Source organism: Syzygium oleosum, unplaced genomic scaffold (genome assembly GCF_021117445.2).
Source record: "Syzygium oleosum isolate NSW1041296 unplaced genomic scaffold, Sole_v2.1 Sole_v2.17, whole genome shotgun sequence".
Taxonomy (NCBI): domain Eukaryota; kingdom Viridiplantae; phylum Streptophyta; class Magnoliopsida; order Myrtales; family Myrtaceae; genus Syzygium; species Syzygium oleosum.
In genome coordinates this window covers 5,421,357-5,448,889 of record NW_026607501.1, presented here as the reverse complement: position 1 = coordinate 5,448,889, position 27,533 = coordinate 5,421,357, and the positions used below count along the sequence as shown (strand labels likewise).

At 42.7% G+C, this 27,533-nt stretch overlaps 2 protein-coding genes and 1 non-coding gene across 5 annotated transcripts; all 3 read right to left on the bottom strand.

Moving 5' to 3' along the window:
* Positions 1-5,844: 5,844 nt before the first annotated feature.
* On the bottom strand, positions 5,845-5,916 carry TRNAT-CGU (transfer RNA threonine (anticodon CGU)). The gene has a single exon. It is a non-coding gene; the product is annotated as a tRNA-Thr (tRNA).
* An 836-nt stretch (positions 5,917-6,752) lies between these two features.
* Positions 6,753-12,523, bottom strand: LOC115691640 (protein LONGIFOLIA 1). Of its 2 annotated transcripts, none has more exons than XM_030618345.2 (5): positions 11,390-12,523; positions 10,773-10,843; positions 8,232-10,337; positions 7,974-8,121; positions 6,753-7,794 (listed from the first exon to the last, which is right to left on the bottom strand). In XM_030618345.2, exons 1-5 carry the CDS (start codon positions 11,532-11,534, stop codon positions 6,962-6,964), a joined length of 3,303 nt encoding a protein of 1,100 aa, XP_030474205.1. In that variant the 5' UTR covers positions 11,535-12,523; the 3' UTR covers positions 6,753-6,961. The 2 variants fall into 2 exon arrangements, with proteins under 2 accessions (XP_030474205.1, XP_030474203.1); XM_030618343.2 differs by having other exon boundaries at positions 7,974-8,124; positions 11,390-12,522.
* A 7,123-nt stretch (positions 12,524-19,646) lies between these two features.
* LOC115691639 (uncharacterized) lies at positions 19,647-27,140 on the bottom strand. 2 transcript variants are annotated; one of them, XR_008818294.1, is made up of 8 exons: positions 26,943-27,140; positions 23,887-25,591; positions 23,716-23,797; positions 23,043-23,109; positions 21,987-22,172; positions 21,826-21,886; positions 20,370-20,525; positions 20,103-20,192 (listed from the first exon to the last, which is right to left on the bottom strand). XR_008818294.1 is itself a non-coding variant. In XM_030618340.2 (7 exons), the coding sequence occupies exons 2-7, from the start codon at positions 25,361-25,363 to the stop codon at positions 20,011-20,013; spliced, it is 2,055 nt and encodes a 684-aa protein (XP_030474200.1). In that variant the 5' UTR covers positions 25,364-25,591; positions 26,943-27,139; the 3' UTR covers positions 19,647-20,010. The 2 variants fall into 2 exon arrangements, 1 of the variants encoding a protein (XP_030474200.1); XM_030618340.2 differs by lacking the exon at positions 20,370-20,525 and having other exon boundaries at positions 19,647-20,192; positions 26,943-27,139.
* Between the last annotated feature and the right edge of the window lie 393 nt (positions 27,141-27,533).

The window sequence follows — 27,533 nt, the reverse complement described above, 5'->3', positions numbered from 1 at the left end:
CTCCCTCTATGTATTGTGTAGACTACAAAGAGACGATTTTAACTTCATGATGGTTAATCATAGTCTGACGAGAGTAATCTCGTATTCTGACTGCACAAGAGGTGAATATACTATATATTCGATGTTGGAAAGAAAATTAATCTCATGTGGATCCGCGTGCATAAATTACACACACAATCAAAGCGATCTGCGACATCACTAAGTGCAACAGCTTCATGTTTAAGCCATTTCGCCTGAGCTTTTAGATCACGCCTTACCTAACTTACAAGGGTAATGAGCTACTTCACGGGCTCGAATTTATCTATGCTAGCCAGGTGGCAATCTCTCTCACCATCATAGGTCGTAAAAAATATGTCAGGATATGTATTTTTTATGAGGTCTAGTTTAAATGGATCCATGGTCTTCTCGAGATATGATTTGAATTAGTCTTGTAAAATCATAAATAAGATAAGAGATCACAAAGTATATTCCGATTGTCCTCCGACGACTTAAGTTTTTTCTGAATACGCGGTTGTACATATAACTCTAAGTGGTATCAGAGTTGAAGGTCTAAAATTTGACTCCTCAAGTCCTCCCGAGTTTCTTTTCACTATGCATGATGGCTTCAATAAATCTTTCGCCGACCCACCTATGGGATTCTCGCCCCGGAGGCGTTCGTCACCAAATCGGTCTTTTGTGGAAGAGTGTTAAGATACAAAATATGTTCGACATCACTCTTAAGCAGCTTAATTAAACTAAACACAGCTGCACCCTCTAACTCAATTCATGGTATAACTTATCTGCTCCCTCTCTGTCTGTGAAGGCGCGCGTAAAAAAGGCCTTATGTGTCATTTTCTTGGCGACGCTTTACTCCAATCCAACGGAAGATAAGTATATGGCATGAAAGAATCCACAGCCAAGGAAAAGGAATAGGAGTTGTGGGGTCGTAGAACATGCCATTCTCTCCTCAGACTTAGACAGATGAAAAGGATAGGAGAGAGAGAGAGAGAGAGTGGCAGATAGGGACTGAATTCGAGAGAGAGTGGCAGATAGGCAGATGGGGACTGAATTCTGAAGCAGTACATCCTCATATCTCTCTCTCTCTCTCTCTCTCTCTCTCTCTCTCTCTCGTGACGGGGTCGTCACAGGATCCAAGAAGAACATTAAAGGATTTCCCCAGTGGCAAGTTGGGTTTAAAGTTGGCTTCAAAGAAAAGGTTTCTTGTGGTGGTCCTAAAGTAAAGTTAAAAGGATAGGGTAATACTTACTCGTATCCCCCCAGAAGAAGATAGGCGAAAATCCACGTGTATTGTACATATGCATCTGCTGCATATACGTATGCATGTCGAGTTGAATGATATGGAGCATCACAACGATGCCGGGCTACAATCCTGAGCCGTTCGCGCTTCATTGCATCAGTTGGAGGAATCTCCAGTAGGGTCCTATCCTTCGGAACCTGTACATCACAGTCTTTGTCACGAACCACGGTCGTCGGGGGTTATTGTTGCGACGTCCTAGACTCGTCGTCGTCTTGTTTCTTTGATCTTGTTAAAATGCACATGCGGAAACATGTACAAACAAACTTCCAAATAAAACAATAAATAAGCAGCCAAGAAAACACCATACATAACATACTACTTCCATATTGCCCCAGTACATTTACAAGCCTCCTTTTTTTTTACGGGCACTGCTTGTTTACATCATCCTTCTATCCAAAAACATAGGCCGGGGGATTCCTATCTCCTCTAGCAAGGCTGCAACTCCAAAATTGGTACACCATGACGAAGAGGAGGTGAGACGTCCATACCTACAAGTCTGAAAGATAACCGAGTGAGTCGAAGACTCAGTAAGTAAAATCACTAATCCTGAGTTAGGAGGACGTCTCGTCACCAAACTCAGCATGCGAACATCACTTGCACCACAGCATCGATGGCAAATCAATAACAGTACTATTGCTGTACTTCGATTATATGCATGTGATCAATTCCGGCTTATCGTTAATGCACGATTTACCTTTGTCTTACGAATAAACTTAACAACAACACATGTCAACATGCATCAAAGGTTTATTAACCGTCTCACACGGTTCTTTCCATACTTTCAGGGGCTTCCAACCTCAGGCTAGGCATCAAGAATCTATCAGGCATCCCATACTCTTAGGGGTTTCCCATACTTTCAGAGACTTCTAGCTTCAAGCTGGGCATTCGAAATCCACCGGGCAACGTCACCAAAATCCATTGGCGACGGCTATTTCTTTTATGTGACCACACAACAAGCATTCACGCAAGTCATATTCTTATATTTATTTCTTAACCTATGCAAACAAAGCCCGAAGGCGTGCTCATATAGGTGTGTATGTGTGTCATGACCTATAATATCATAGATAAACTGATGAACCGAGCACGACACGTGACTCGTGGTTTGGGTCGACATGCATTGACGTCGGTTAGAAGTCAAGCGAGGCTTGAATCGACACGCCTTAATGCCAATCTAATGCCAAGCGAGGTCCAAACCATCACGTCTCGATGCCGATTCCCATAACCGAGCGAGATTTGTTCGTGACCCGGGGTGTGTTCAAACTAGTGTGTGTGTCATGACCCTTACTATATAGTATGCCGGGAACAATCCTTGATTCGTGGCTTGAATCGAACGCCTAGCGTCGATTCCCGCACCGAGCAAGACTTGAAACCGACATGCCTCAATACCGACCAAGGCCTTGCGGCTTGGTTTATCTCGCCTTAACGTTGATTCCAAGTCGAGCGAACCTCGACCTTGTCCCGGGGCGTGAATACACTCAAGCATGCCACATGAATAAACCATACAAAAGCATTCATCTTCATACTCACGACAAAGTACGGGTGAGCACACGTTCAAATTCAACAATGCAGCATATCGCCCTAACTAAGGGTTAGTAATTTCACTTACCTATAGATGAACTGGAGAGGGCTTGCCAAGAAATGGTCTAAAAGGAGGAGGTGGCATGCAAGGGAGACGAAGATGAGATAGCTAGCCCAAGGTGTGGAATTGAAAGAGGGAGTGCTTCTATTTATAGGCTCCATCTTCATCATTGCTTGTCCAAGTGGTCCAATTGGTTTTCTTGAAGTGGCAAGCCTACTAAAATGAGTTGGCTAGTCTATTGGATGAGTGGCAAGTCTACCAAGAAGAGGTGGCATGCTTAATGGAATTGTGTGGCATGCCTAAATTCTTAGGGAAATGATGAAGCCAATGTGTGCATTTCTAATTAGTACACTTGGTCATGAGTCACTAACTTCTTCTCCAAGCCAAATCTTCCTAAGGCCACCTAAGCCATGAATCACTTGCTTCTTCTCCAAGCTAAATCTTTTTGCCATCAACCATATCTTACCTTGCCACCTAAGTAGATAACTCACACCTTCATTAAATGCTCAAGATATGATCATGATGGGGCTTGGATTTTGTCACATGTTTCTTGCCTAGCTTGCTCTCCAAGCCAAATCTTTGGCTATCATTACCAAATATTCATAATGCCACCTAAGATGATGGTTCATCCCTCGCATTAATGGCCTAAGATGATGATTCATCCCTCGCATTAATGGCCAATGTTCTAGAATCTTCTATTATGTCCATTTTCAAGAATGTGGTAAACATAAGAATTAGGCCAATGGAAGCGCTAATTTGGTTGGGTATGAGTTTCTCATGTCCATCCACGATCGACTGTGCCAACCAAACCGAGGTTCGTAGCCGAGTCACTATCGGATGTGATGGGTCATGGCCAAACTTACCTAGATTGGCTAAGCCGGTGGTCCACTGCATGGGCTCCATGGCCGACACTGGCCAGGTGTAGGGACGGGCTGACTGGGCGCATGGCCCGTGCCTGTCCTGGCTCACGGCCTGACAGCAGGGTCCACGGGCTGGCCGGTGCCTGTGCTGGCTTGTGGCCTTACAGTAGGGTCCAAGTCTGGGCACATGGCCTGGCACAAGGCCTGGCTCACGACTTGGCACATAGCCTAATTGGTAGGGTCGCCGAACCAATTCCGTGACCAATCCATGACTGGTCCGTGACCCATCCAAGTGGGCCACGGCCAGTTCATGACCGGCCCATGGCCAAGTATACTCGATCCGTTCCCGACTCTCGATTGTTATGTAGTTGTGTGGGATCGATCATTCCGTGATCGACACACGGTTCCACGGATCGATCCATGGCCGTCCTCGGCAGGTACATGACCATACGGAATCACCCGCAATCGGAATAGAACTGCACGGGATCGATCCATGATTGTCCATCAATCCATGGTGGTACGTGACCATCCCACGACCAACTCTTATGGTCAAGTAGCGGAACCATGGCTGAATAGCTTGGGTCACTTGCGTGGTCATTGGGTTGGTTCACTGCCGATCCCTCAATCATTACAGGGCCGATCCTTCGATTAGGCCGTGGCTGATCCCTTAATTACCCTTCCGATCAGGTTGATCGATCCATGACTAATCCTTGGATGGGTCTATGGCCGATTTCCCCCACTATCGGCACATCAGTTCGATAGCCATTTCTCATAACTAGAATCGTGGATGTTACAGTCTTTTCACTTATTACCAATTCAGCCCGACATAATATTTCCAGGGACACCAAGGTGCATTACGTATTTTAACGGCCGAGTAAGTAAAGCCCGCCTTCATATGCACAAGTTTCTCGGATTATGTATTTTTCTTGCCAATAATCTGAGACTGGACCACAAGCTTTGATGACCCGGGCCGGGCCCTAGTAGTCCCATCATACAATGCAGACATGCAGATGAACTACTACACCAGTGAGATTTTTTGCTGCATAGTATGTATTTCCGTGGTCCTATACACGTATAAATTTTGGCGGTTGCTATGTATAATGGTGGACCGCATTTGAAGTATTGTCTTCATCATTAGGCATTTGAAAAGGAACTCCATTACGGGCAAATTAAAACTCCCAAGCAACTCAATGTTTGTTGGGTGCGAGAGACGCAAGATTTAGACCGCTGCGATCTAAGAAACGATAACAATCAACAAATTAATTGAAGTACATATATACTTTAAAAAGAACAAAAGATTTGCTTAGTTTAATCTCGTGTAGACGAAAGAGTAAGTCGAAGACATAGCGAAAACCCTCCTCAATCTTGAACTGGGAGTCCGAACTTAACTCCCGACCGAACACTCACTTGAGTTTGCGACGCTTGGTTTGAGATCCAATGACTCATTTACGGCGATTTCGAGCAGCAAGATGGCCCGGCTGCTATCTGCTGTTTTCGTGACCGATCTTCATTTCGGTCATCCACGCGCGAACATTGCGGAGTCAAGCTGCGATGCGACGAATCACAGATGGAGTACACAAACTCAATTCGAGTCATACACATTGCCAATCCAATGACATTGGGATCTGACTTGACGAGTGAAGAGAGACAATCATTTGACAGCTGAGAGCAATGAAGAGCGAGAATCAAGGAATGAGAAGAAGGCTAAAAAAGGTCATGCGAAGGGCCCATGTTGGTTGGTGGGTCGATCCCAAGAACCCTTGTGGAAAGGGCTCTTGTTCTCACTCATACCAGACCCAAATTGGGGAACAAAAGCGACGAGGGTGTTGACAAAAAGAAAAAAAAGTTGAATAAAAAAGGAAAAATAAAACAAATAGTCATTGAATTTTGCCCTAACGTGCAATGTGATTCATGAATTTTTGATGCATGTTAAATTTAGTCGCTGAACTTGATAATCCAAGAACCAAATTGAATCCATGGATATAATAATTCAGGGATTAGATTGAACATTTACTAAAAATTCATGGGTGACATTGCAGATTGAGGTAAAATTTACGGACCATTTATGTAATTATCCTAATAAAAGAAAAGAAAAGAAAAATTGAAGAAGCCCCCGGCGAGGATCGAACTCGCGACCTTTCGCTTACGAAGCGAACGCACTACCACTATGCTACGGAGGCCCCGTTGATGCTGGTTTGTCTGGATAATTATATTTAAATGTTATTTTATTTTTAGCTTCCAGACAGTAAACAAATTGGAGATCTCTCATTTGATAAAATTATGAAAAATGTTGAGTTGCTCTTAGCTCTCTCTCTCTCTCTCTCTCTCTCTCTATATATATATATATATATATAAATATATCCCTTTTTATTATTTATCTTAGCCCTGAAGGGATTTTCTTTTGGTTATTACTATGCTTTTTCTCTCTCTTTTTGTTTTTTTTTATTTTTATTTTTAATATCTCCATTGGATTGGGGCTCTTTGTGGCCACACCTGCACTGGGGGTTTTTGAGCCATAAGAAGTCAAATTCAGTATCAACACAAACTTCTGCATTATCCCTTTCACCATCAAGATGCCCTATCAAGTGGGTCATTCCAACATCCTTTTCTTTCCCCTTCTCTTACTACACAGGTCTCAAATGTAGCCTACGCTTCCTAGGTCCCATCCTATTTGCGCCCTCGGCCGAAGGTATAGCCACCTCTCGTTCGACTCCGTGTCTCTGATTCGCACGCTTCGCAGGTTTGCTCATTGCCAGAGCCTTCGCGATGAGGGAGTTCGACCGATCTTTCAATGCACGAGGTTCTAGTATATGTACTATCCAGTCATGTCGAACATTCGAGGTTCATATCATCTTTCACGCAACAGACAAAATACGTGTATTCGGCAAATTGGTAGCCGTCAAACTTCCTCCAATTACGGGTTTTACAACCTGTGGAGTTTTTCAGGAATCTCATGGATGATTTACCATTGAGAAGATATAGATCAGAGCTTCCAGTGAATGATGCAATCCTGAAGTTAAGAGTTAAACAGTGGATTGTATATTGCTCATTTTACCAATATGTATGACATAATGTTCCAAGACAATCACAGCTTTCTTGATCATCCATGGATAAGAACTTTGTCACACCAATTATTATGCTCTCAAAACAAACATCCAAAACGAAAATCACAAAAGAAAAGAAGGACGAAAAAGGATTTGTCAAAAAGAATGAGAACTGAAGATATCAGCAGCCGAACAATTCACGGCGCCTACTTGGCCTGGCTCTGGATCCACCTGTTTCGCCTGTCACAACCTCATTGATCAGGTCTTTGAAGATCGAGCGCTCAATGTCTAATACCATCGCAGATGTCTCGCTGTTGAACTCCGTCCAGCTCTCGGACCTGTGCAGCACATCCTCCCACAAGATGCTCTTTAGACCATCGTCCTCTTCCTGAAAATTGAACGGTGGATTCTTGGCATCGAGCTGCTCGATCTCCATGCACAATTCTTTCAAAAGCTTCTGTGCAGTGAGCGTCTTCTGCGCTAGCTTTTCTGATTTCAACCATGGGTCATGAGAAACGCCCAAAAATGATAGCTTTCCGACAAGAATCTCATTGACGGCATCGAAGATGAGTTTCCTGTGAATTTTCTCCTGGTTCATCTTCAAAGTCGCAGCCTTGCCACTGACTGGGTCTTCTTTTGTTATAGCGCTCGATTTCGTTTGCTCTAAAACAAAGAACAACTCCGGGTTTATGGGGTGGCCTGATGGGTGCAGCTGAAATGCAGTCATGCTCGAGCCAAGGTCTCTGAGCAGGAGGCCTGACGCTAGCAATATCTCGGAAACATATCGGTGGTCAGGGTCCGTGTTCTCGCAAAGAGAGGCAATGTAATCTGTTCTTTCTTCATCATGGCTGGAGTTGAGTTTTCTAAGCTTCTGAACCAATTGCTCGACATTCTGCAACTTCCTGCGATTAACCACGGAGGTAGCAATGGTGCCCGAGCAATCTGGCTGGAGGCTCTCTGTCGTGTTCCACTGATCTTGGACATGATTGTAGTCAGACTCATAAGCAACGTTATCTGCATCATGGACAGTATTCCAACTGAGATTCACAATACAATGTTGGCGCAACAATCACAGTTGCAAACCTATAACAGCTAATGGTAGCATATTAGAATCATTCAACTTGAATTAACAGTTCAAAAACCTAGATGATTAGCTCACTTGCACTCGAATGTTTTGAGTATAAAAGCTTTACCTTCGAAAGAATTTACCATCTGCTTTAGAGGAGTTGGAGCATCTTCCGTGTGTACCGATGAGTCAAGGACTGACACTGGACTGTGATATTCTGTAGCTGCTGTATTAAGTTCCGCCAACATTTCATCTTCATCCACTATGAGAATTGACTTCTTCAATACATATGGGAAAATAAGATGCTATTAGTTAATCAGCGATTATTACAATTGTGATTATTGTTTCAGGGATAGAAGTAACAACTGGAAGCACAGGCACCTACCTTTTGCTTCAGCCCGGTTTCTGAGTAGCTAGAGGTTTCCATGCATGGACTCTGGCTGCTCTTCTCCACAGTAGGCAGTTCACTGTTTACGACTTCTGTATCGATTTTTGACTCAAAGAAAATAGTACTGTCTGAATGGACAGACATGTCATCTCCTTGACAACTTGGCGTTCTTGAATCGTTACTAATTTCAGTCAGTTGGTCATCAGTAGAGTGCAGATTGGAAGATCTGTGCCTGCGTCTTCCACCCAGCAAACTGGATTCACTACTCTGCCTGTTGGACAGCTTTCTGGGTTTATTCGGATCTGATGGAGGAGTGGGTGGACGAGAACGTCTCTCCAACTCCAGCTTCTTTTGCTGCAATCTGGGGCTCACTGAACCCGAGCCCTTTGCAGAACTCGCGGGGTTCTCTTTAGAAACTTGCTGAGGCCTTGATGATGTATGTATAGATTTTGTACTCCTGCCACTGGCTTTCTTATCAGCAGAGCTGCTAGTGGACTCAAGGCGACCAGTCTTAGGAGACGGATCTTTAGCCGGCCGGCTAGAAGTTGGATTGTTTCTAGAATCTGTATTGCTCCGGATTTTATGCAGATTGGAGAGCGTGTCCAATGGGATCATTGAGGCAGCATTGAACCCGTGTTTCTCGACAAGTTTTGCAGGTTTCATAATCACGATTGGGGATTCAAAAGACCTCGAACTTTCAGATCCCCCACTGTTTGGAGCAGTTCCACGGTTGCTTTGCGGATTCTGTTGCCTTTGCAATCTCGAGTTCTGGTTGAGGCTTCTAGATTTTCCCACAGGGTCTTTTTGGTTTCCGAAATGTGAAGCTTGCTCTTCTTTCCTGGTTTCCAAAAGTCCCTTAGCCTGAATTGCTTCCAGAATTTGCTTCAGAGCTCTGAGATCCTTCCCAGACTGTCTAAATTGAAGATCCTTCAATCTTTTCTCGATTTCACCATAAACCGAAGGATAGGGGTCAATTGGCTTTTGAGAAGCTTTGGTAGGTTTAAAAGGAACTTTTTGAGAACTTCGATTGCCGTCCATCTGCCTCCAAGGCGCTGGTTCATTCGGAGACCTTGAAATGGGTTTCATGACGGCATCGAGATTTCTCCACCGTGGCGACTCAGGCTCTTTACTCGAATTTCTCAACGACTCGAAATTTCTGATAGGTCTGCCTAGTCCATCTTCTTTCAATGGTCTTGAGAATGAATCCCCAGGTTCAGATGAGCTGGATTTGACAGAACCAAGCAGAGCATCGGCAGCCGAGGCAGAATCTGGCAATGCCTCCAAGCCCATCAACTTTGCTACAACACTGGGAGGGCGCTTCTGAGACTCACATGATTGTGGTGGATTCTGGGCTCTCTCATTTGAGTTGCTGCTACCCTTTGACACACTTCTTAGAAGATTGGTTTTTGAATTAGAGTTAGAGATCAGGATTGAACTCTCCCTACTGTCTAGTGAAAGTCTGGGTCGCTCTTTCAGCTTCGGGGTGGATTTAATGGTCTCCCGTGATTCAAAGGACAAACGATTTAGCTCTCTTCCATCGTAAGAAAATCGAGGTGCATCCTTTGATATCAAATGCACAGCCCCATCTCTTGCTTCGTACGTCGGTCTCGAAAGCTCCCGAACATCGTTGAAGTACCAAGGTGCTTCCTGGAGTTTTGTAAGAACCTTCAGAGATTCGTTAAGATCTGCAGGCACATTCTGCTTGACTTCAAAACCATATCTAGAAGAACCTTCAGTGGGTTTCGGTGGCTGTAATGGCTTCAGCGAGTCTCTATATCTCCCTTTGCGTCCGGTTACTTCCTCTCTAGCCGTAGTGTTTACTGGTAGACCTCGAGCTTCCCTATACATTGAATCTTTGACTACATCCCGTAGATCCAACGACTTGCGGCATAAATTAGGAGAGGAGCTAGATTGGCTCACCATAGCATCCCTTGATGGAGCTTCCGGAAATGTGATTCGATCGAAGGAAGAGGTTTCGGGTTGAACTGTTCTACCACATTCCAGAGAGGACATGGAAGATGAACAAGTGGACGAAAAAGAAGCTCTGGATGATTCGGTGGAAAATCTCTGTTTCTCGCTCACACTTTTGTAAAAATTTACTTCCTGCCATAAAGAACGTCAATCAGTTCTTAATACCACTATTTAAACCACGAAACGAGCTGAGCGCCAAACTGTGTGGAAGGCCAAATTGGAGCCAGACTACTATATCAAAAAGAAAGAAAGAAAAAATATCAAATCAAGAAATCTAGAGACCAATGCCATGTCTTCGGTCTATGAACAACATTGAGATATTAATCTGCAAGAAACGCAAAGAAAATAACTTGTACTTGCAAAGATAGTTCAGTTAGCAAATTAGTCATGAGCCATTAGATATATAGTTAATGCACGAAAGTGTGACCAGGCAAACAAATATTTGCTATACATGACATTGTTTGAACATCTAAACTCAAATTTCCCTTGCCTTAATGAATTTGAACAATGAAGTAGCAGTTGCAATTCCATAACGGAAATGGGATTAAACAGATATAGAGAGCTTACATCAGGCGCTTGTCGAAGGTACATGTTCGCAGATTCTCTATCTATGCGGAGATCATTGGATTGAGAATTACCTGGTAGGAAGAGGATGCATTAGATTTGACATGTGTGAGTTCAAATGGATCTCAGGTAATTGTGCTTGCAAGTTTTAAGCATTCAGAAAAAGGCAACCATTTATCGACAGTTGATACATAGGCATGGCAAGATACATGGAAGAAGTATATATATACCACTGGCATGAACAGATTTGGACTTGCATGATAAAGTCGCATTACAAGTTGGTAATTTTGAATGCTAAAATCTTTTGGCTAGCTCCATGCCGAGCACAATCTACAAGAAACTATATTTTATGACTCTGGAAAGAGCAAGAGGACTATTATCATTCAATGAGAAGCTCTCTCTTGCGCCAAATCAAATCGTACATCGGCCTCTCGAGCATAGAGTCCAGTCTGAGTACTATTAAAGTTAATCAGAAGATATCTAATAGCGGAGAATAAACAGCCAAATTTGAAACAGTAAGTCAGGATATTAACTTTTCAGAAAAAAGCATCACACAAGATTGATCAAAGTACTAATCAGAATTAGCTCACAGGGACTCCCAGCAAAGGGTCGGAAATTACCGAGAAGAAGCCTTTTGTTGCTATAGCGCCTACCAGCAACCATTTGGGGACGATCGAAAATCTGAAAAATCCCGGTCATGCATCCAATTTGTTTCTGCAAATCTGGGTTGTCGTCAGCCAATGTTTGCAGAAGCTTCGCAGCCATCTCCACTGCCTTTCTTTTACTTCTCACAAAATGATACAAATTTTATCTCTCTCAATCTCAGGGACAACCTATCTCCTGTTCTAAGCTGCAACATTCATACTTCTATTTCAAAAGAATCTGACCATAGGCTCTTCGACAATTTTGGCATTGTTATGAACAAAACAACACTGGAGAAAATATCGGATATTCAAGAGTCTGAAAGCCAAAAGAGCAATCCTGTGCCTCTCACTCTTCAGCAAAAGTAGTTAGAAGCAAGAAAGGACCATGAGAGAGGCTTTCATGCATTTGCTTGAACCTCAAAAGAAGAGAGCACTTTCCACACTCATGTAGCTCCCGAGATGGGGACCTCCAAATATAGAAATTTCCACACAATCAAATCATTTTCTTCAGGATACATACAAAGGAAAGCCACCCGAATTTCTCTCTGGAAGCCCCACCTTATTCCAGCTAATTACAGCTCAAAGACAGATTTAGTCTCTTCTTGCAATCAGAAGTCCACTTTCTTCTGCAATTGTACAACCACCCTTAATGGCATTCCCACAAATTCGTCCCAAAAATTCAGTCTGTCAGATACAAGGGAAACTCAAAGCTCGAGAATGCTACACAAATGAAAAGGAACAAGACTACTTGAATCTGATATCACAGGACCAATGAGAAAATTCTTTTTTTCCTCAGAGGGTTGAAGATAAGGAGATTCACCCAGGAACCGATACAATGTTCAGAGAGAAATCACCAACTGTTTCTTTGCAGTATCACCTCCAACAAACACCACCGATATAAATGCAGACCCAGAGGCGAGAACATGTAGGAATCTTTGCAGATCCAAGAAAAGAGATGTTTTTAGTATTTATCCTGAGCAGAGGAACAAAAGGAAGAGACCAAGCAGAAGAGATGAGACAGGAAGAGTATGTCATACCAAAGAAAATGTGATAAAGTAAACCAAGCTGGTGAGAGAGAGAGAGAGAGAGAGAGGGAAATATTTAATGCAGGGGTGTGGATTTTCGTGGGTCAAAATGCAGATGTACTCATACATTACACTCTTGGCTCAAACATCCATGTGGGATGAGTTTGTGAGTGGGTCTAAAGCTGTCCGTGTCAACATGTGAGCTTGTCACAGAGAGAGAGAGAGAGAGAGAGAGAGAGAGAGTTTATAGGGTGGACTGTGGACATGCAGTAAGCAGTTTCTTTATCTGGTGTTTATCGACCAGAGAACCCATCTAGAAGGGCATTTGATGGGCAATAGGTTTAGTCTTTTTTTCTTCTTAGCACTATGGTTAGCAGAGTGGGAATTAAATTTATTTGTGGCATAGAAAGAAAATCTAGTACTTTTTTTTGATAATTTGATGTTTCATTCTTGAATCCTATTGTGGTTCTGATTTTCTTGTTAGTGTTTTATAATATAACATGAATCATTATATGACTCAGATTGCGACGTTTGAAAAACTGAAACTATAAGACAAAATTCAATGGTCTTTTTTAGGAAGAATCTTTATCATAATGTACTACTTTGCGATTTTTGTTTCACTTAGCATGATACTTTAGTTTTTGTTTATCTATCATACTATCGTTGTCCTTCTTTTGCACACAAACCAATTTGTTGCATTCCATGCCATGTTGATGTGGGATGTGACATCCCATTATGATAGTCGCCGTAAATCTTTTGAAGCCACGCATTAGGTGAATGCGATACTTGATTCTTCTTGAACAACATGACAATATCAAAATGAAAGAACGAGCCGTTTCACCCCTTCTCTCTCTGTCTCTTTGTTTTTCCAAATTGATTATGAATTTGGAAATCTTGAGTTTGGTTCGATGGATTTGGTTCTTCTTTTGTCTCACGTAGCCACCTATTCATGTGTCTTTCATGTGATGTTACAAGTTCACATGCAAGTATTTCACTTTAGAGCACTAATTTGTCAAGCAGAGTACAATGTCTCTATCTATATGTCCTGGACCATGAGATATGCATGAATGAATGGAAAGAAGATGATTGATATTAGTGGTTGCCAAATTATTTACTCTTGTATTCAATGTGAATGCCAACTTGCACAAGTTGGGAAAATGAAACCACTTGACCCAAAAAACAAATGGGCTCCGAAACTTTTAACTTAATGACTCGGCCAAAAAAAATTGTTAACGAATAACCTCGGAAAACTTGTTAAACTTGTTACACACGTTTTAGATATATAATATTCAATTTTTAAAGTGTCGACTGTGTATATCACGAGGATAATCAGGCAAATTTGAGAATTAAAACATGACCCCACTTTTTATTTGACAAAATTTTACCAGTAGGGTAGATAGGTTGATGAATGATAGCTTTGATGATGAAGGGCAATAATCAATCATCAATAAGAGAAGCTAGAGAGTTAAAAAAAAAGCTTTTAATTTGTGGAAGTGAACCTTTTTTCAACTCATAGGACATAGTGGCCGACACGTATTTGTGAAGCAGTTGAATTTTATTGTTCATTCCAAATAATTATCTAATTATTGGAACCACTCAACCAGTTTCTTTTTTTTTTTAATGCATTTAGTGTGACACATAAACAAATCGTTAAATTGAGGTCACTGCTGACAAGAGAAGTGCAAAAAGTATTTACAGAGAAATATATCATAATTCAGCTCTTTGTTTTCCCAGTAAAGGCATTATAATAAATTTTTTGAGGAAGAAATTAATTATCGAATTCGACTTTTACATGGCGACACTTTGATCTACCTGAAAAATTCAGGAGAATAATTCTCTGCATGTTCACCTCCATATGTCTGCTCTGTCCTTCCAATTTTACTATTGCTTTTACCTATATCAATAAGACAAAATGTTTTTTTTATAGATTGAGGAAAAAATAAAATAGTGAAAAAAGAGTGGTATTTTAAATGCCTGTCTTTCTTGACCCAAAAAAAAAAGGGAAAAAACCACCAAAAACCCCAAACTTTGCCATCTGTGACACATTTACCCCGAACTTTTTTTTGTGATACCAAAAACCCCGAACTTTGCTTTTTGTGACACATTTACCCCAATGTATTTAGTCCATGGGCATTTTCGTCTTTTCTGCTTTTTCTTTTTTTTTTTTTTTTTTTTTTCCTTTCCGGCGAGGGGGCCTCGCCGCGTCGGCCTCGCCGGATCCGGCGAGGGGGCCCTCGCCGGCGTCGAGCTAGGGCGGCCCTCGCCGGATCCGGCGAGGGCGGCCCTCGCCGGAGTCGGGCGAGGTTCGCCCCGCTGGGCGAGCGAGGGCGGCCCTCGCCGGCAGCCGGCGAGGTCGACCTCGCTCGAGTCCGGGCGAGGCGGCCCTCGCTCGCCCGGGCGAGGGCGACCCTCGCCGGCGTCGGGCGAGGTTCGCCCTCGCTCGGGCGAGCGAGGCCGCCGCCCGGACTCAGCGAGGTCGACCCCGCCGGCGTCGGGCGAGGTCGACCTCGCTGAGTCGGCGAGGGCCTCCCGCCGGATCTGCGAGGGCCGCCCTCGCTCGACGCCGCGAGGGTCGACCTCGCCGACGGGCGAGGGCGGCCCTCGCTGGTTCGCCTCGCCCGGGCGAGCGAGGGCGGCCCTCGCCCGATCTGGCGAGGTCGACCCTTGCCGGCGTCGGCGAGGTCGACCTCGCTGAGTCGGGCGAGGCCGCCTCGCTCGCCCGGGCGGCGACCCTCGCCGGCGTCGGGCGAGGCCGCCCTCGCTCGCCCGGGCGAGGGCGGCCCTCGCGCCGAGGTCGGGCGAGGTTCGCCTCGCACAGGCGGCGAGGCGGCTCTCGCCGGCGCGGCGAGGTCGACCTCGCTGAGTCGGGCGAGGGCGGCCCTCGCTCGCCCGGGCGAGGGCGACCCTCGCCGGCGTCGGGCGAGGTTCGCCCTCGCTGGGCGAGCGAGGGCCGCCTCGCCCGGCTCGGCGAGGTCGACCCTCGCCGGCGTCGGCGAGGGTCGACCTCGCTGAGTCGGGCGAGGGCCTCCCGCCAGGGATCTGGCGAGGGCCGCCTCGCTCGGCGCCGGCGAGGTCGACCTCGCCCAGACGGCGAGGCGGCCTCGCTGGTTCGCCTCGCTGGGCGAGCGAGGCGGCCTCGCCCGATCTGGCGAGGTCGACCCTCGCGGTGTCGGGCGAGGGTCGACCTCGCTGAGTCGGGCGAGGGCCGCCTCGCTCGCCCGGGCGAGGGCGGACCTCGCCCGACGCCGGCGAGGTCGCCCTCGCGGGCGGCGAGGGCGGCCCTCGCCCGACTCAGCGAGGTCGACCCTCGCCCGACGCCGGCGAGGTCGACCTCGCCCGAGTCGGGCGAGGCCGCCTCGCTCGCCCGGGCGAGGCGAACCTCGCCCGACGCCGGCGAGGGCCGCCTCGCCGGATCGGGCGAGGGCCGCCCTCGCTCGATGCCGGCGAGGGCCCCTCGCCGGATCCGCGAGGCAGACGCCGGCGAGGCCCCCCTCACGGAAGGAAAAAAAAAAAAAAAAAAAAAAGAAAAAGCGAGAAAAGACGAAAATGCCCATGGACTAAATACATTGGGGTAAATGTGTCACAAAAAGCAAAGTTCGGGGTTTTTGGTGTCACAAAAAAAAGTTCAGGGTAAATGTGTCACAGATGGCAAAGTTTGAGGTTTTTGGTGGTTTTTTCCCAAAAAAAAAATGGCCTGTTGATATTTTCCATTTTTTTTTAATATTTTCTAGCCGCCCCCAAAAAAGGCTTGTTGAGATTCCCAAGGCATGTGGCTGCTCTTGTCTTTTACCCTTCACCTTCTATTGTCAATTGTCAAGATTCTCTCTCTCCATACATAGAGTACAAATAATTATTGATAATATATGTATTCATTTATAAGCTATAATGTTAATTTGATATGATCTGGAAGGCCTAGACTAGCATATGCAGGTCGAATTTTATATACAGTCAACCTTTGCAGCTTGAGAGAAAGAAGAAATTCTTTAACTCCCACATGCGCCCGGTTCATTTTCATTCAAACCCGACAATTCACAACCTTACGAAAAAGGGGAAAAAATTAAATGGAAAAATCTAATTGACTCGTTAGAGTTGTGAATGTGATCCATCTAGATTGGGCTTCACAAAATTACCTGCCCCATCAAAAACCCCCAAAAAGAAAAAACAGAATGCAAGTTCAATTCTAAAGTCAAGTCTTTGATTGTATATTACATATATTCATATGCATGTGTGATCTCTACACAAGCACATAAAGTGAAAAAGGAAGAAAAGAGAGAAGAGAGAAAGGGTATGCTTGAAGATGATGAGGCAATAATAACTATAGCCTGTCCCAATATTGCTCGAAGACCAAGGTTTTGGGAGACATAAAAAAAAAAGAATTTGGCTTACTTTGATTGGAACAATGATGCCTTACTTTCCAAGGTAGCTCAAACCCCACTAAAATCATTGTGTCCATTGGTCACATCATTGGGAGGGAGAACAAATATCTATACATTTTGCATGGAATCACACCCTACATGGACATTACCTATCCAATCAATTATTGCAAGTTCTCTTTGCGCATGTGCGCGTGCGTGTGTGCGTGCGTGTATGAGAGAGTAATTCATTTAAATTCAAGAATATATGTGTGCGCAAGTGCCAAAAAGAAGAAGAATATATATGTACGGATATATGCAATATAAATGAATTGACATACGTGAAAACCTCAAGTACACAAATTCATAGCCTTTGAGTGAAATTGAGATGCTGGATACATAGGCTGAATTGGAAGAACATAGATAAAAAAAAAAAAAGCACGAATCATAAGGAAAGTAATAGCTGAACAGAAGAGTTCTAAGCTTTTGTGAATATCATATAAAAGATGTGCAATTGTCTTGCAATATAAAGTTACCGTTAAGCACATTTGTCTGTGCCGGTATATTGCGTCGTTTAAACAGTTAGAGGACTTGATTGTAAAACAAGAGAGCGAAAAGAGCAATTCAAGGACCAGGTTATTCACTTAGTAAGAGTTAAGAGGCGAAAAGTGTCAAAAAAGTCCTAAACCTTTTGCATTTGTGCCAATTTAGTCCTAAACCTTTTACATTGGTTCCAATTTAGTCCTAAACCTTTTTTTGGTGCCAATTCAGTCCTAAACCTTTTGCATTTGTGCCAATTGAGTCCTAAACCTTTTGTATTGATGCCAATTTAGTCCTAAACTTTTTGCATTAGTGCCAATTGAGTCCTAAACCTTTTTTTGGTGCCAATTGAGTCTTAAACCTTTTGCATTGGTGCCAATTCAGTCCTAAACCTTTTGCATTGGTGCCAATTCAGTCCTAAATCTTTTTTAGCTAAATTAATCGGAAGGACTGAATTGGCACAAATACAAAAGGTTTAGGACTGAATTGGCACCAATGCAAAAGGTTTAGGACTCAATTGGCACCAAAAAAAGGTTTAGGACTCAATTGGCACCAATGCAAAAGGTTTAGGACTGAATTGGCACAAATACAAAAGGTTTAGGACTGAATTGGCACCAAAAAAAAGGTTTAGGACTCAATTGGCACAAATGCAAAAGGTTTAGGACTGAATTGGCACCAAAAAAAGGTTTAGGACTAAATTGGAATCAATGTAAAAGGTTTAGGACTTTTTTGACACTTCTCCCGAGTTAAGAGGATTGGAATTAACTTAAACTAATTGGTTTCTATAGAAGTCATTCATCAATTAATTTGCGATCAAATGTACTGAGTGATGCTTTATATTCCCCCCATAAATTTCCTAATTATTACTCAATTTAAATTCGTGTTACTCATCTTTTTTTTTTATTTCATTTTTGTGTTTGTCTTTTTTTTTTTTTGCTCCGATTTTCTGGTTGTTCTTTAGAATAATTAAAGAAGTTAAGATGAGCTCAATTAGTGGTGACAACTGATCATGTGCCTGCAAGTGTGCATATGCATCAACGACCAAGTCATTGGCTGAACTTTTAGGGACCAACATGAGGGCCTCTCACTTATGACCAATGCTGTCTCTTTCATTAGTACCCATTTCAACTGATTCATTAGGCGAAAATGATTGGTCTACTCTTAAGACTATGCAATTAATTCTTATGACTAGACAGGCGGATTTGGTAACATTCCAATCATATCGACCTTTTGATCAAAAAAGAGTTTTCATATTGCGTTTGTAACATGCTGATTTGATATCAATAAGTCAATTGAATACTCTCAACACAATTGTTATCATCCCGAGGAACAACATTCGATTGTTTCATGATACCAACTTCTGATAGAGGAATTGCTTTATGTGATATACTTTTGATAGAAGCATTACTTTATGTGATGCACTTTCTCATGGCCCAAGGGTCCACTTCCTTGTGTAATGTGAAATTGTTGCCTTTTCAAGAGGGGGGTATGCCCTAACAAAGGTCATGACCTAGCTTGAGGGCAACTCCAAGTCATGAAGTTGAGTTGCCAGATCACTGGAATCAGAAGCTCCCCCCATCGGATTGCACATGACCAAGTTGATGGAAAGTCTACCAACCATTTCATTTACGAGTTGGTTGGGCATGAAAAAACAAATGCATGAGAAACAGAACACTTACAATAAAACTAAATAAACCAGATGTTATTTGGACTTCTGGGAGTTTCTCCACCTGCCTTCATGGGCCCAACACTTTAACAAAGGGTCCAATTAGTTAGCTATGATGGTGGGCCTCATCTGTGGGCCCAACAAATGTACACAAATAGCTTACTTCTCCTATTTAACTCCTGCCCAAATAGCTTATTTGAGGAATATCTTCTATATCTGTTCATTTGTTTGGTACTTCCCCTTATACTATATGTGTAATGTGAAATGACAGATATCATCATACATGTGGATGATGTTGCTGAACGCTCTGGCAGATTCAGATGACACTTCACACATGAGTGCTCTGAGCATGTGAAATCTTACATGTTGCGGTGGTTGGGCACAGAATTGCAGAAAGATGAACTCCAACTACCTTCTTCAAGAAGATGTTGACACTGACGAGGTTGGTATTACATTGTATTTGCCAAAAGCCAAACAGGTCACATGATCCTCCCAGATCAACAGTTCCAGGTCATTAACATACCATGTAGGACTGAGCAATCCAAAGTCAGACCTAACAATAGAAGATGATGCAGGAAGAAAAGGCGACAATGACTATGCAAGAGAAGCTTTTCTTTCATTCCCACCTAATCGTGGAACAGACCATGCAATTGCATCAAGGCACAGTATATTAAATAGTCTTCTCTTTTGTCAGTACAGAGCTAGGCTGAATTACGAAGCTTACATTTTATTGTGCACAAGCGACTGGCTTGAAGTATTACAAAAATTTTCATCACGTATAGAGATAGACACCATCTAAAACTTGACTGTCAAAACATGAAGTTTTTCTCACCCCAAAAAACAAAAGATTGTCAATGTGACGAGAGTAAAGACTATTCTAGGTGAACTTAACACTTCCAGGGGCTGCTACGCAGCACGCACATGCTTGTTTAATTCTTAAACAAGCTCGAACAAAAAAGATGTTCAAGTTGTCAGAAATTAAGCTGTCATTCAAGTTAAGGACGAGAAATGTGCTCACTTCGATATAGAAGTAGCATCTTCAAGGGGGTCTGCAGCTAACACCCTCTTATAATAATTCCAGGACGGATTTGACTTTGTAATTGCCCTTTGACCAAATGGATTCTGCTCTACATACTTCTGAACATCGTCAGCCGAAGCTAAGCTTTCTAAGTAGACCCGCAGGTCACCTCCAGGTCCTGCATGAAGCATTAATTGCGAATAAAATATTTAGAGCACTGATGAAAAACTGCGACTGGGAGAAAGAGAGCATTATCAGCCACTGGATGATCTTTTTTCCGAGAAAGACATAATAACTTTAATGATACAGTAGCAGATGAGAGGTAGCAAAATAATGCACAAGGTGACCTGCTCACCCGCAAAAATATGCAAGTATTACGATAGGCAGAAAAAGTTTGGTCCATAGCTTATTCAGCCATGATCATAAGATTCCATGAGCTTGGGGAAATCTGGAGACTAAGGGACAGCTGTAATAACAAAATTAGGGGCAAACAACCAGTAGATTTGCATGTCTGCTGACAAACAAAACTGTTAACAGATCACAAGGTGATACTAATACTTCTAGCATAGTAAAATAAATAAAGTGCCAACTATAAGAATGTCCAGGATGATGAACTCATTGACCAAGTTTATGTCACTCTGTTATCCCCGGTCAAATTAAGGAAAATTCCAAATAAGAGCCCAAAGTGCCTTCATTTTCTCAAATAAGGATCTGAAGTGGCTATAACAGTTTCAAATAAGGGCCTAACCCCACCGGCTCGCCAGCCGGCCAAATTTTCCGGCCGGTCAAGGGTATTTTTGTCCAAAAACAATTGTAACATAAATTTTAGTTAAATTAGATTAAAAAAATAATTTTAAAAAAAATACCAGCGGCAGTGCCAGCCCTCGTACTTGTGGCTGCCACCCCATCACCGGTGGGGCGACGGCGACGGCGATGGCCGGCGGGTTCGCCGGCCCTCACCCCGGCCTGGGCTAGCGAGGGCGAGGGTTGCCCTCGCCGGATCTGGTGAGGGTTGCCCTCGCCTGCCCAGCCTAGGCGAGGACGAGGGTGGCCCTCGTCGAATCTGGCGAGGGTCGCACTCGCCTGCCCAGCCCAAGGGAGGGCGAGGCAACCCTCGCACGACACCGGCAAGGGCGGCTCTCGCCCGCCCAGCCTAGGTGAGGCGACCCTCGTCGGCATCTTGCCTGAGTCCGGCGACCTCCGTCGGCCATCGACGAGACCCGGCAATGGCCAGCGGAGGGAAGAGGAAAAAGAAAAAAGAAAAGAAAAGAAAAGAAAAACGAAAAAAAATTGAAAAAAATAAAAAAAAAATATTCAAAAAAAAGTAAATATCGAAAATGCCCATCGGCCAGCGAAGTCAGGTCCCTTTTTGAGACTGATATGGCCACTTCAGGTCCGTATTTGAGACAAAGTCCACTTCAGGTTCTTATTTGAGAATGAGAACACTTCAGGCCCTTATTTGAGACAATATCCACTTTAGACCATTATTTAAGAAAATGAGAGCACTTCAGGCACTTATTTGGTATTTTCCCGTCGAATTATACATAAAAAACTAAAAGAAAGCACCCGCTATCGATTCAGCTATCTATCGCACCCTTTTAGAATGCACAACAGAAGAGAAATTAGAGCCTTTTCCAAAAGAACCATCATTCATTCAGCTACCTGCTATGGCTTCTTCAAGAGATTATTCCATGCATCTTAAATAAAACATAAAAAAAGTGATCTATGCGAAGGTGCCTTAAGAAATAAAGTCTTCGATATTTGTAATTTCTAAAACAGAGAAAATACATGCATATTTTAACGTCTCTCACCTAAAGAATTGTCTTTGGCATCTCTATAGTGGTATGAGTAGGGAAATATTCCAGTGTTTGCCTGGATGAGGATAGGTCCAACAGGGATAAACCGATGTTAGTCAAACTATTCAAATATGAATGAAATCAGTTGTAAAGACGAGACCACTCATCTGACTTACCAGATTGCGAAGGGCTTTGTACGGAGAATCATCCAACAACAAAGTGTTTGACTCATTATACGCTCCCTTCTCCCATGGAAGATTTGGCTCAAGCTTATCCCACAATTTCCTAAGTTCCTTCAAAACCAGGGGTTTATCCCTGTTCTCAATGGTAGTGAACTTTGTTATAGTACAGTGAGACTGATCCTGTAACATCAATTTCCATTAAGATTTAACTGCAATAAACTAGAATCTAATAAAAAATGACTGCAATAAACTAAAATAAAAATGATATGATGTTATTATCACTAAGATGCACAAAGGTTAAGACATTTACATTTTAACTGGGAACCAATAGCTACTACAGAAACGGTTTTGTTTTTATACCCTACTACAGAAACGGTTACTCGTAGGAGTTTCAGTATATGCTTTCACTAATTAGGCATTGTAAGCAAAATTTTAATGTAATTATGCAAGTTAAACCAAGGATCTAAGGATAACTACAAAAAGGGAATGGGGACATATCATGGGTACAAAGTCAATTTCCAACTTAACCAGGGATGTTAAGGATTCTTATTAATGCGAAAGACTAAAATATCATAAAGTTCAAACAAGCAGGGTGAAATGTGGCTCGCTTCCAAGGATATACCTATAAATTCTCAAGAAGGAGCAATGCAATCACAAAGTTGAAAGAGAAAACTTATTCATCTAATTTACTAGACAAAAGATATAATCACAGGATAAAAGGACAACAAGATCAAGAGAATATAATCAGTTGGAAAATAAATACTAGGTATTCATTCCATCTGAAGAACAGGAGGCCACAGGATAATAGAAGCAAACGTAGAAAAACTTTCCCACACTCCTCGGCCGAAATTAAAGAGGCAGATCCTACACTCAGGCTCTTAGTCCCATTAAGCTTCAGAGATCAATCTTACACCAAACAGATGAGGAACTGAAAAGTAGCTCTTATTCTTTCTTAATGGTCTGCAGTCAGTCTACATCCATGCAAGATGAACAATGGGACAAAATGGACACCAATATAGAGAAGAAAAGCTTCATGTGAGAGCTGCTTACCCAACAGAAAAGCAATTTCCCTTTGGAGTCGCCCATAAGAAAGTCTACAACTGGATCCACATTTCTCCTGTAAAAAGAACAACTAAAACCATATAATCCACAGTGACTATTAAAGCTGGGCAACCTTTATTGTGAAGTGACACACACCACCCACAGAACACTAGGTTGTCAGGATCAGGATCCCAAGTAGTATCCTTTTGCAATCTTTGATGATCAGATCGAAAATCATAACATCCTACAACTTTATTGAATTGACCCCTAAAATATGAAATTCTTACTTAAATCACTGTAATTAGATGCATATTAACCTTAAAAAGTGTATTGAAGCTCAAAGGTAGGGTTCCCTTGTGATAGAACACTCGGATATAAATTCTTGCTTGCCTGAAAAGACAGAATTGCCTTCTAAAGCTGGATCAGTGGAATCGTAGTTGGGATGGCAATCCTACCCAATCCTATGATCCGGATCACGATCCCAGCTAAATACAATTTTCTTACGATCCAGATTGTTCAGAGGTTTGAGCAGTAGGATTGTATGATCGTGATCCTACAATCTGAATCACAATCCTGACAACCATGCACACACGCACGTGCACGTGCGCGCGTACCCAGAGAGAAGAGTCTTATGATGGTGCTAAAGGAATTACAAGAACAGGTCATAGACGGAACAACATACTTTGTCCTTGAAGACCAAACCCCAACAGCAAATTTCTCAAAGCAAAACTGTAAAAAATCATCAACAAAGGGCCTTTTGAATACTGCAAGAATAAAGAACAATGAGTTAGAACTATGTTCTTAGATTATATAAGAAAAATCAACAACCTTTCACCAATACTCAACTCTTTACCTGCTTTTCTTGACACAATTAAGTCCGGTTTACATCCGTAGCCAACATGTGGAATTATATCTGCCAGGAGTCCATTCAGATCAAGTATAAGAAGCTTTTTTTTAGAAGGTTCACCACTAGTCCTCTCTGACAATATGTCTGGAATTTGCCAAGGCATGCTTCCTTTGTTGATATCAATATCTAATTTAATATCACGTTCAGACACCAACAATTCTGACAAAGGATTTACTTCATCGATCTGCCTCTTTACCCTGACATCATTCCCGTTTGAGTGCTCACAACAAGAAACAAGCCCAAAATCAACTGAAGCTTCTCCATTGCAATTGGATGCAGCTTCAATTCCTTTATCAACATGAGACACATGCTCTTCCACTGTCTGAACCTGGAAAAGCTTTTCGGCATTTTTGTTTTCTGTAGCCTCAGTCACAGTCGTACTTTCAACTAGAACAACTTCAGCATAACCATCTTCTGCACCATGCAGCTTGATAGTCTCAGGTTTTTCTGGAAGATCAAGCCTCTGCTCTGGATTATGAATAGAGGCTTCTGCTTTCAAAGTTCCTATGGAAGCCTGTGCTAACGCAACTTGTATTCGTTCTTCTACTTGTTCGGGTTTACTATCTGAAAGATGAAAGATATGAGCTTCATCAGAATGAAAAGAAGTCTCTTTATGAACGAGATCCTCAGAAAGATCCACAGTTCCTGTTTTTAACCTTGATGGTGGTTTTTTCCTCCGATCGGTTTCGAGTTTTTTGACACTTTTCTTCTTTGAAGAGGTACTCATATCGCTGAAATCACTCAAAAGGGTATGAGCTTCTCCATGTACATCTTCTTTTTCTAATGAACACAAATTCTTCTCAGTGACACTTTCGTTACCACTGATTGAGGGAAATTCCTTCAGAATATTTTCATCCAATTTAGCGACTTGTGAAACATTATTTGGAATTTCAGTGAGCGTATCGCTCTTACCAGAGAGTTTTGCCTCTCTTTTTTTCCTCCTCATCAACTTTCTCCTCTCCTTCTTTCTCTTTCGCTTCATGGTAACACAGTTTGTTTCACCAGTTGGTCGGATTTTCTCATGCTCCAAACTTTGATGGGAATTGCTAGAGGAACATGTTATATTATCTTTAATGTCCAGCTCATTAGCTTGCAGAACAGAATATGGGACTGCTGCACCAATATCACCTTGAGTAGTGCTTGTTTCCTGGATCTTTCTTTTCTTCTTCTTATTCTTCTTCTTTTTCTTTGGAGGTAAAGGATTTAATTCATTGCATGGCTGAGCCTTGGAATTCTCCTGGGCTGAGCTGGAATCAGCTGGGGAAGGTAAAGAAATAATCACGTTCACCGACGAATTTTTCTCTGGAAAATAATTCTCTTTATCCACCCCAAGATCTGAAACATTTCTGTCACTCTTCTCCCTCTTCCTTTTTCTCTTCTTGTCCACCACTGAGCTACTACCACTACACAGCTCTGTCTCCATAACTTATTTAAGAAAACAACGACCAGAAAACAATTGATCCATATTGCTGAACTATAAGTCCAACACGAATGCCCAGCATCCTAACTTTGCAGTCTGGTCCCTCATGACATGATAATAGAGATTTGTCCACATGCAATGATCTCTTCTTTCAAGCTGAACAAGAAAATTTTCCCAGAGATGGATATTTAAATTATTTCAATCCTTAATGCCCCTTTGACCGTTCCCAAGCTGCATCGTGAATGTGGATGAAACCAACACGTAAGCTTGATATATACACCTTAATTACGTTCCCTTCTAAAAATCATAATTATACGAGCAAGCATATGCAGTAAGAGGCAATCAGTCAGTTCTACTAAAACACCTAATTCTCTGATTGGGGAAAGAATACAGCATTCGAGAAGAGTAAACTAGACCAAGAAACGATGTTAAATCTATAACAAGGCCATTCAAATATCTTTTCAATTAAGCAACTATTTCCTGCATCCACGTTATCCCTTCTTGCGTCCATACTCATACGCATGAGACTTAATCTATCAGATGTGCTTATCCTAACATGATGAACTGGGAATTCAGAACTCAGGTCACCGTAAAACGATAACTTGAAGCTGATTGACATTTTGACACACAGAAAGTATTCTCATCAGTAACTGAAAAAGATTAACCTGATCCTACTCAAACAATTTCTAAAAAAGAAAACTATCATACTAAAACCGGTTCTTCGTCGGATTTACTGACTCGAAAATATTTTCAGATTTGATTGACACTCTGTTTCCTACTCAAACAATTGAAGATATTGCTTCAGCAGGGGACAAGTATTAAAAGCCACCTATGACCTATCTACAAAGCCACAAGCACTAACACATCAGTTTGAGGAACCTTCACAGGAAAATCAAAGAGAGAAGCACGTAAAACACCCAGCTTTAGCTAAACTGGCAATTCTTTTCAATTTCCTCAAGTGGCAACCAATGCGTGCTAAATTAGCAACCACGTCTCTGTCTCCTACACACGGGAATAGTAAACTCCAGCAGCAAAATGGCGAGATCACAATCACGAAGCTTATGGCAATCAACATTATTACAAGGAAAAATGTAGAATCTCCTACTTTCCCAGCTCCTCAGGTCCGCCATACAAGTTCTCAAACACAACAAATCAACATGGGCTTGGAATTGAACAGGAAACAGTCGAATTTCTTCACTTTCCCGGAGATTTGGTTTACCCACATGATGAAAAAATCATTCACAATACGAAGCGACTGAATCTACTCAACAATATCAGCTACGCACAAAAAAAAATAGAAAAAGAAACAGTCAAATCCAAGATTCGAAGCAAACCCAATTGAGCGAGAGACGGAAAGAGACGGAGAGACAGAGAGAGGGTGAGAGAGAGGCGGTGTAATCATGAAAGAACGCTCGGAACGCAATACCCAGAAGACGGAAACCCATCAAAACGGAAAACGAAATGCAGAAGCAAAGTCGAGCAGCACCCACCATTCTTCGCACAGCAAGAGAGAGAAACAGAGAGAGAGAGACACAGAGAGAGAGAGAGAGAGAGAGAGAGAGAGAGAGAGAGAGAGAGGAACCTCATGGACGTGAAGGATCTTGCTTCTCCTCGTGCGACGTGAAGGATCTTGCTTGCCCCAAAAGGAAACAGAAGCCCCCGACTGCTATGGCTCCTGTTTCGGTGGTCCTTTAGATTGGACTATGGAGAGATAGACCTGAAGAAGATGAAGAGCAGGAGAGAGAGAGAGAGAGAGAGAGAGAGAAAGCTTGAGCTTTTAAACGGGCTTTGATGTTTTAGTTTGGATAAAAACGTGGGACTTTGTCTTCAGAGACTGCTTGTCGAGTAGGGTTTGTCCGTTTAACTTCTTGGGTTCCTTCGCTTCTGAGGCCCACAACTTTTAATAACTTTTTAATCGTCATTCAGTCATTAGGATTTCTTTTGGGCCATATTAAAAATTTTGAATGCTGTCCAAGGAATAGTTTAAAGGGTTAATGCTACGAAAAACTCGTAATAAATTTACCCTCCGTTACTTTTCGTTTGAATTGGATTAATATCATGAAAAATCAAAATCCGATACACCTGCGAAACTCCAAACTGATACATCCGTCAATTGTCACATGTCATCAAACTCAGCAATTTGACGGTAAAATTTAACGGAAACTTACGGAGG

Coding starts and splice junctions, on each gene's coding strand:
- LOC115691639 (XM_030618340.2), bottom strand. CDS start 25,363: ATGGAGACAGAGCTGTGTAGTGGTAGTAGCTCAGTGGTGGACAAGAAG. Junction 23,110..23,715: donor GTTTGGTCTTCAAGGACAAA/GTATGTTGTTCC, acceptor TTCTTTTTACAG/GAGAAATGTGGATCCAGTTG. Junction 20,193..21,825: donor TGCCAAAGACAATTCTTTAG/GTGAGAGACGTT, acceptor TGCTTCATGCAG/GACCTGGAGGTGACCTGCGG.
- LOC115691640 (XM_030618343.2), bottom strand. CDS start 11,534: ATGGCTGCGAAGCTTCTGCAAACATTGGCTGACGACAACCCAGATTTG. Junction 10,844..11,389: donor CAACAAAAGGCTTCTTCTCG/GTAATTTCCGAC, acceptor TCTTCCTACCAG/GTAATTCTCAATCCAATGAT. Junction 7,795..7,973: donor GATGGTAAATTCTTTCGAAG/GTAAAGCTTTTA, acceptor TCCATGATGCAG/ATAACGTTGCTTATGAGTCT.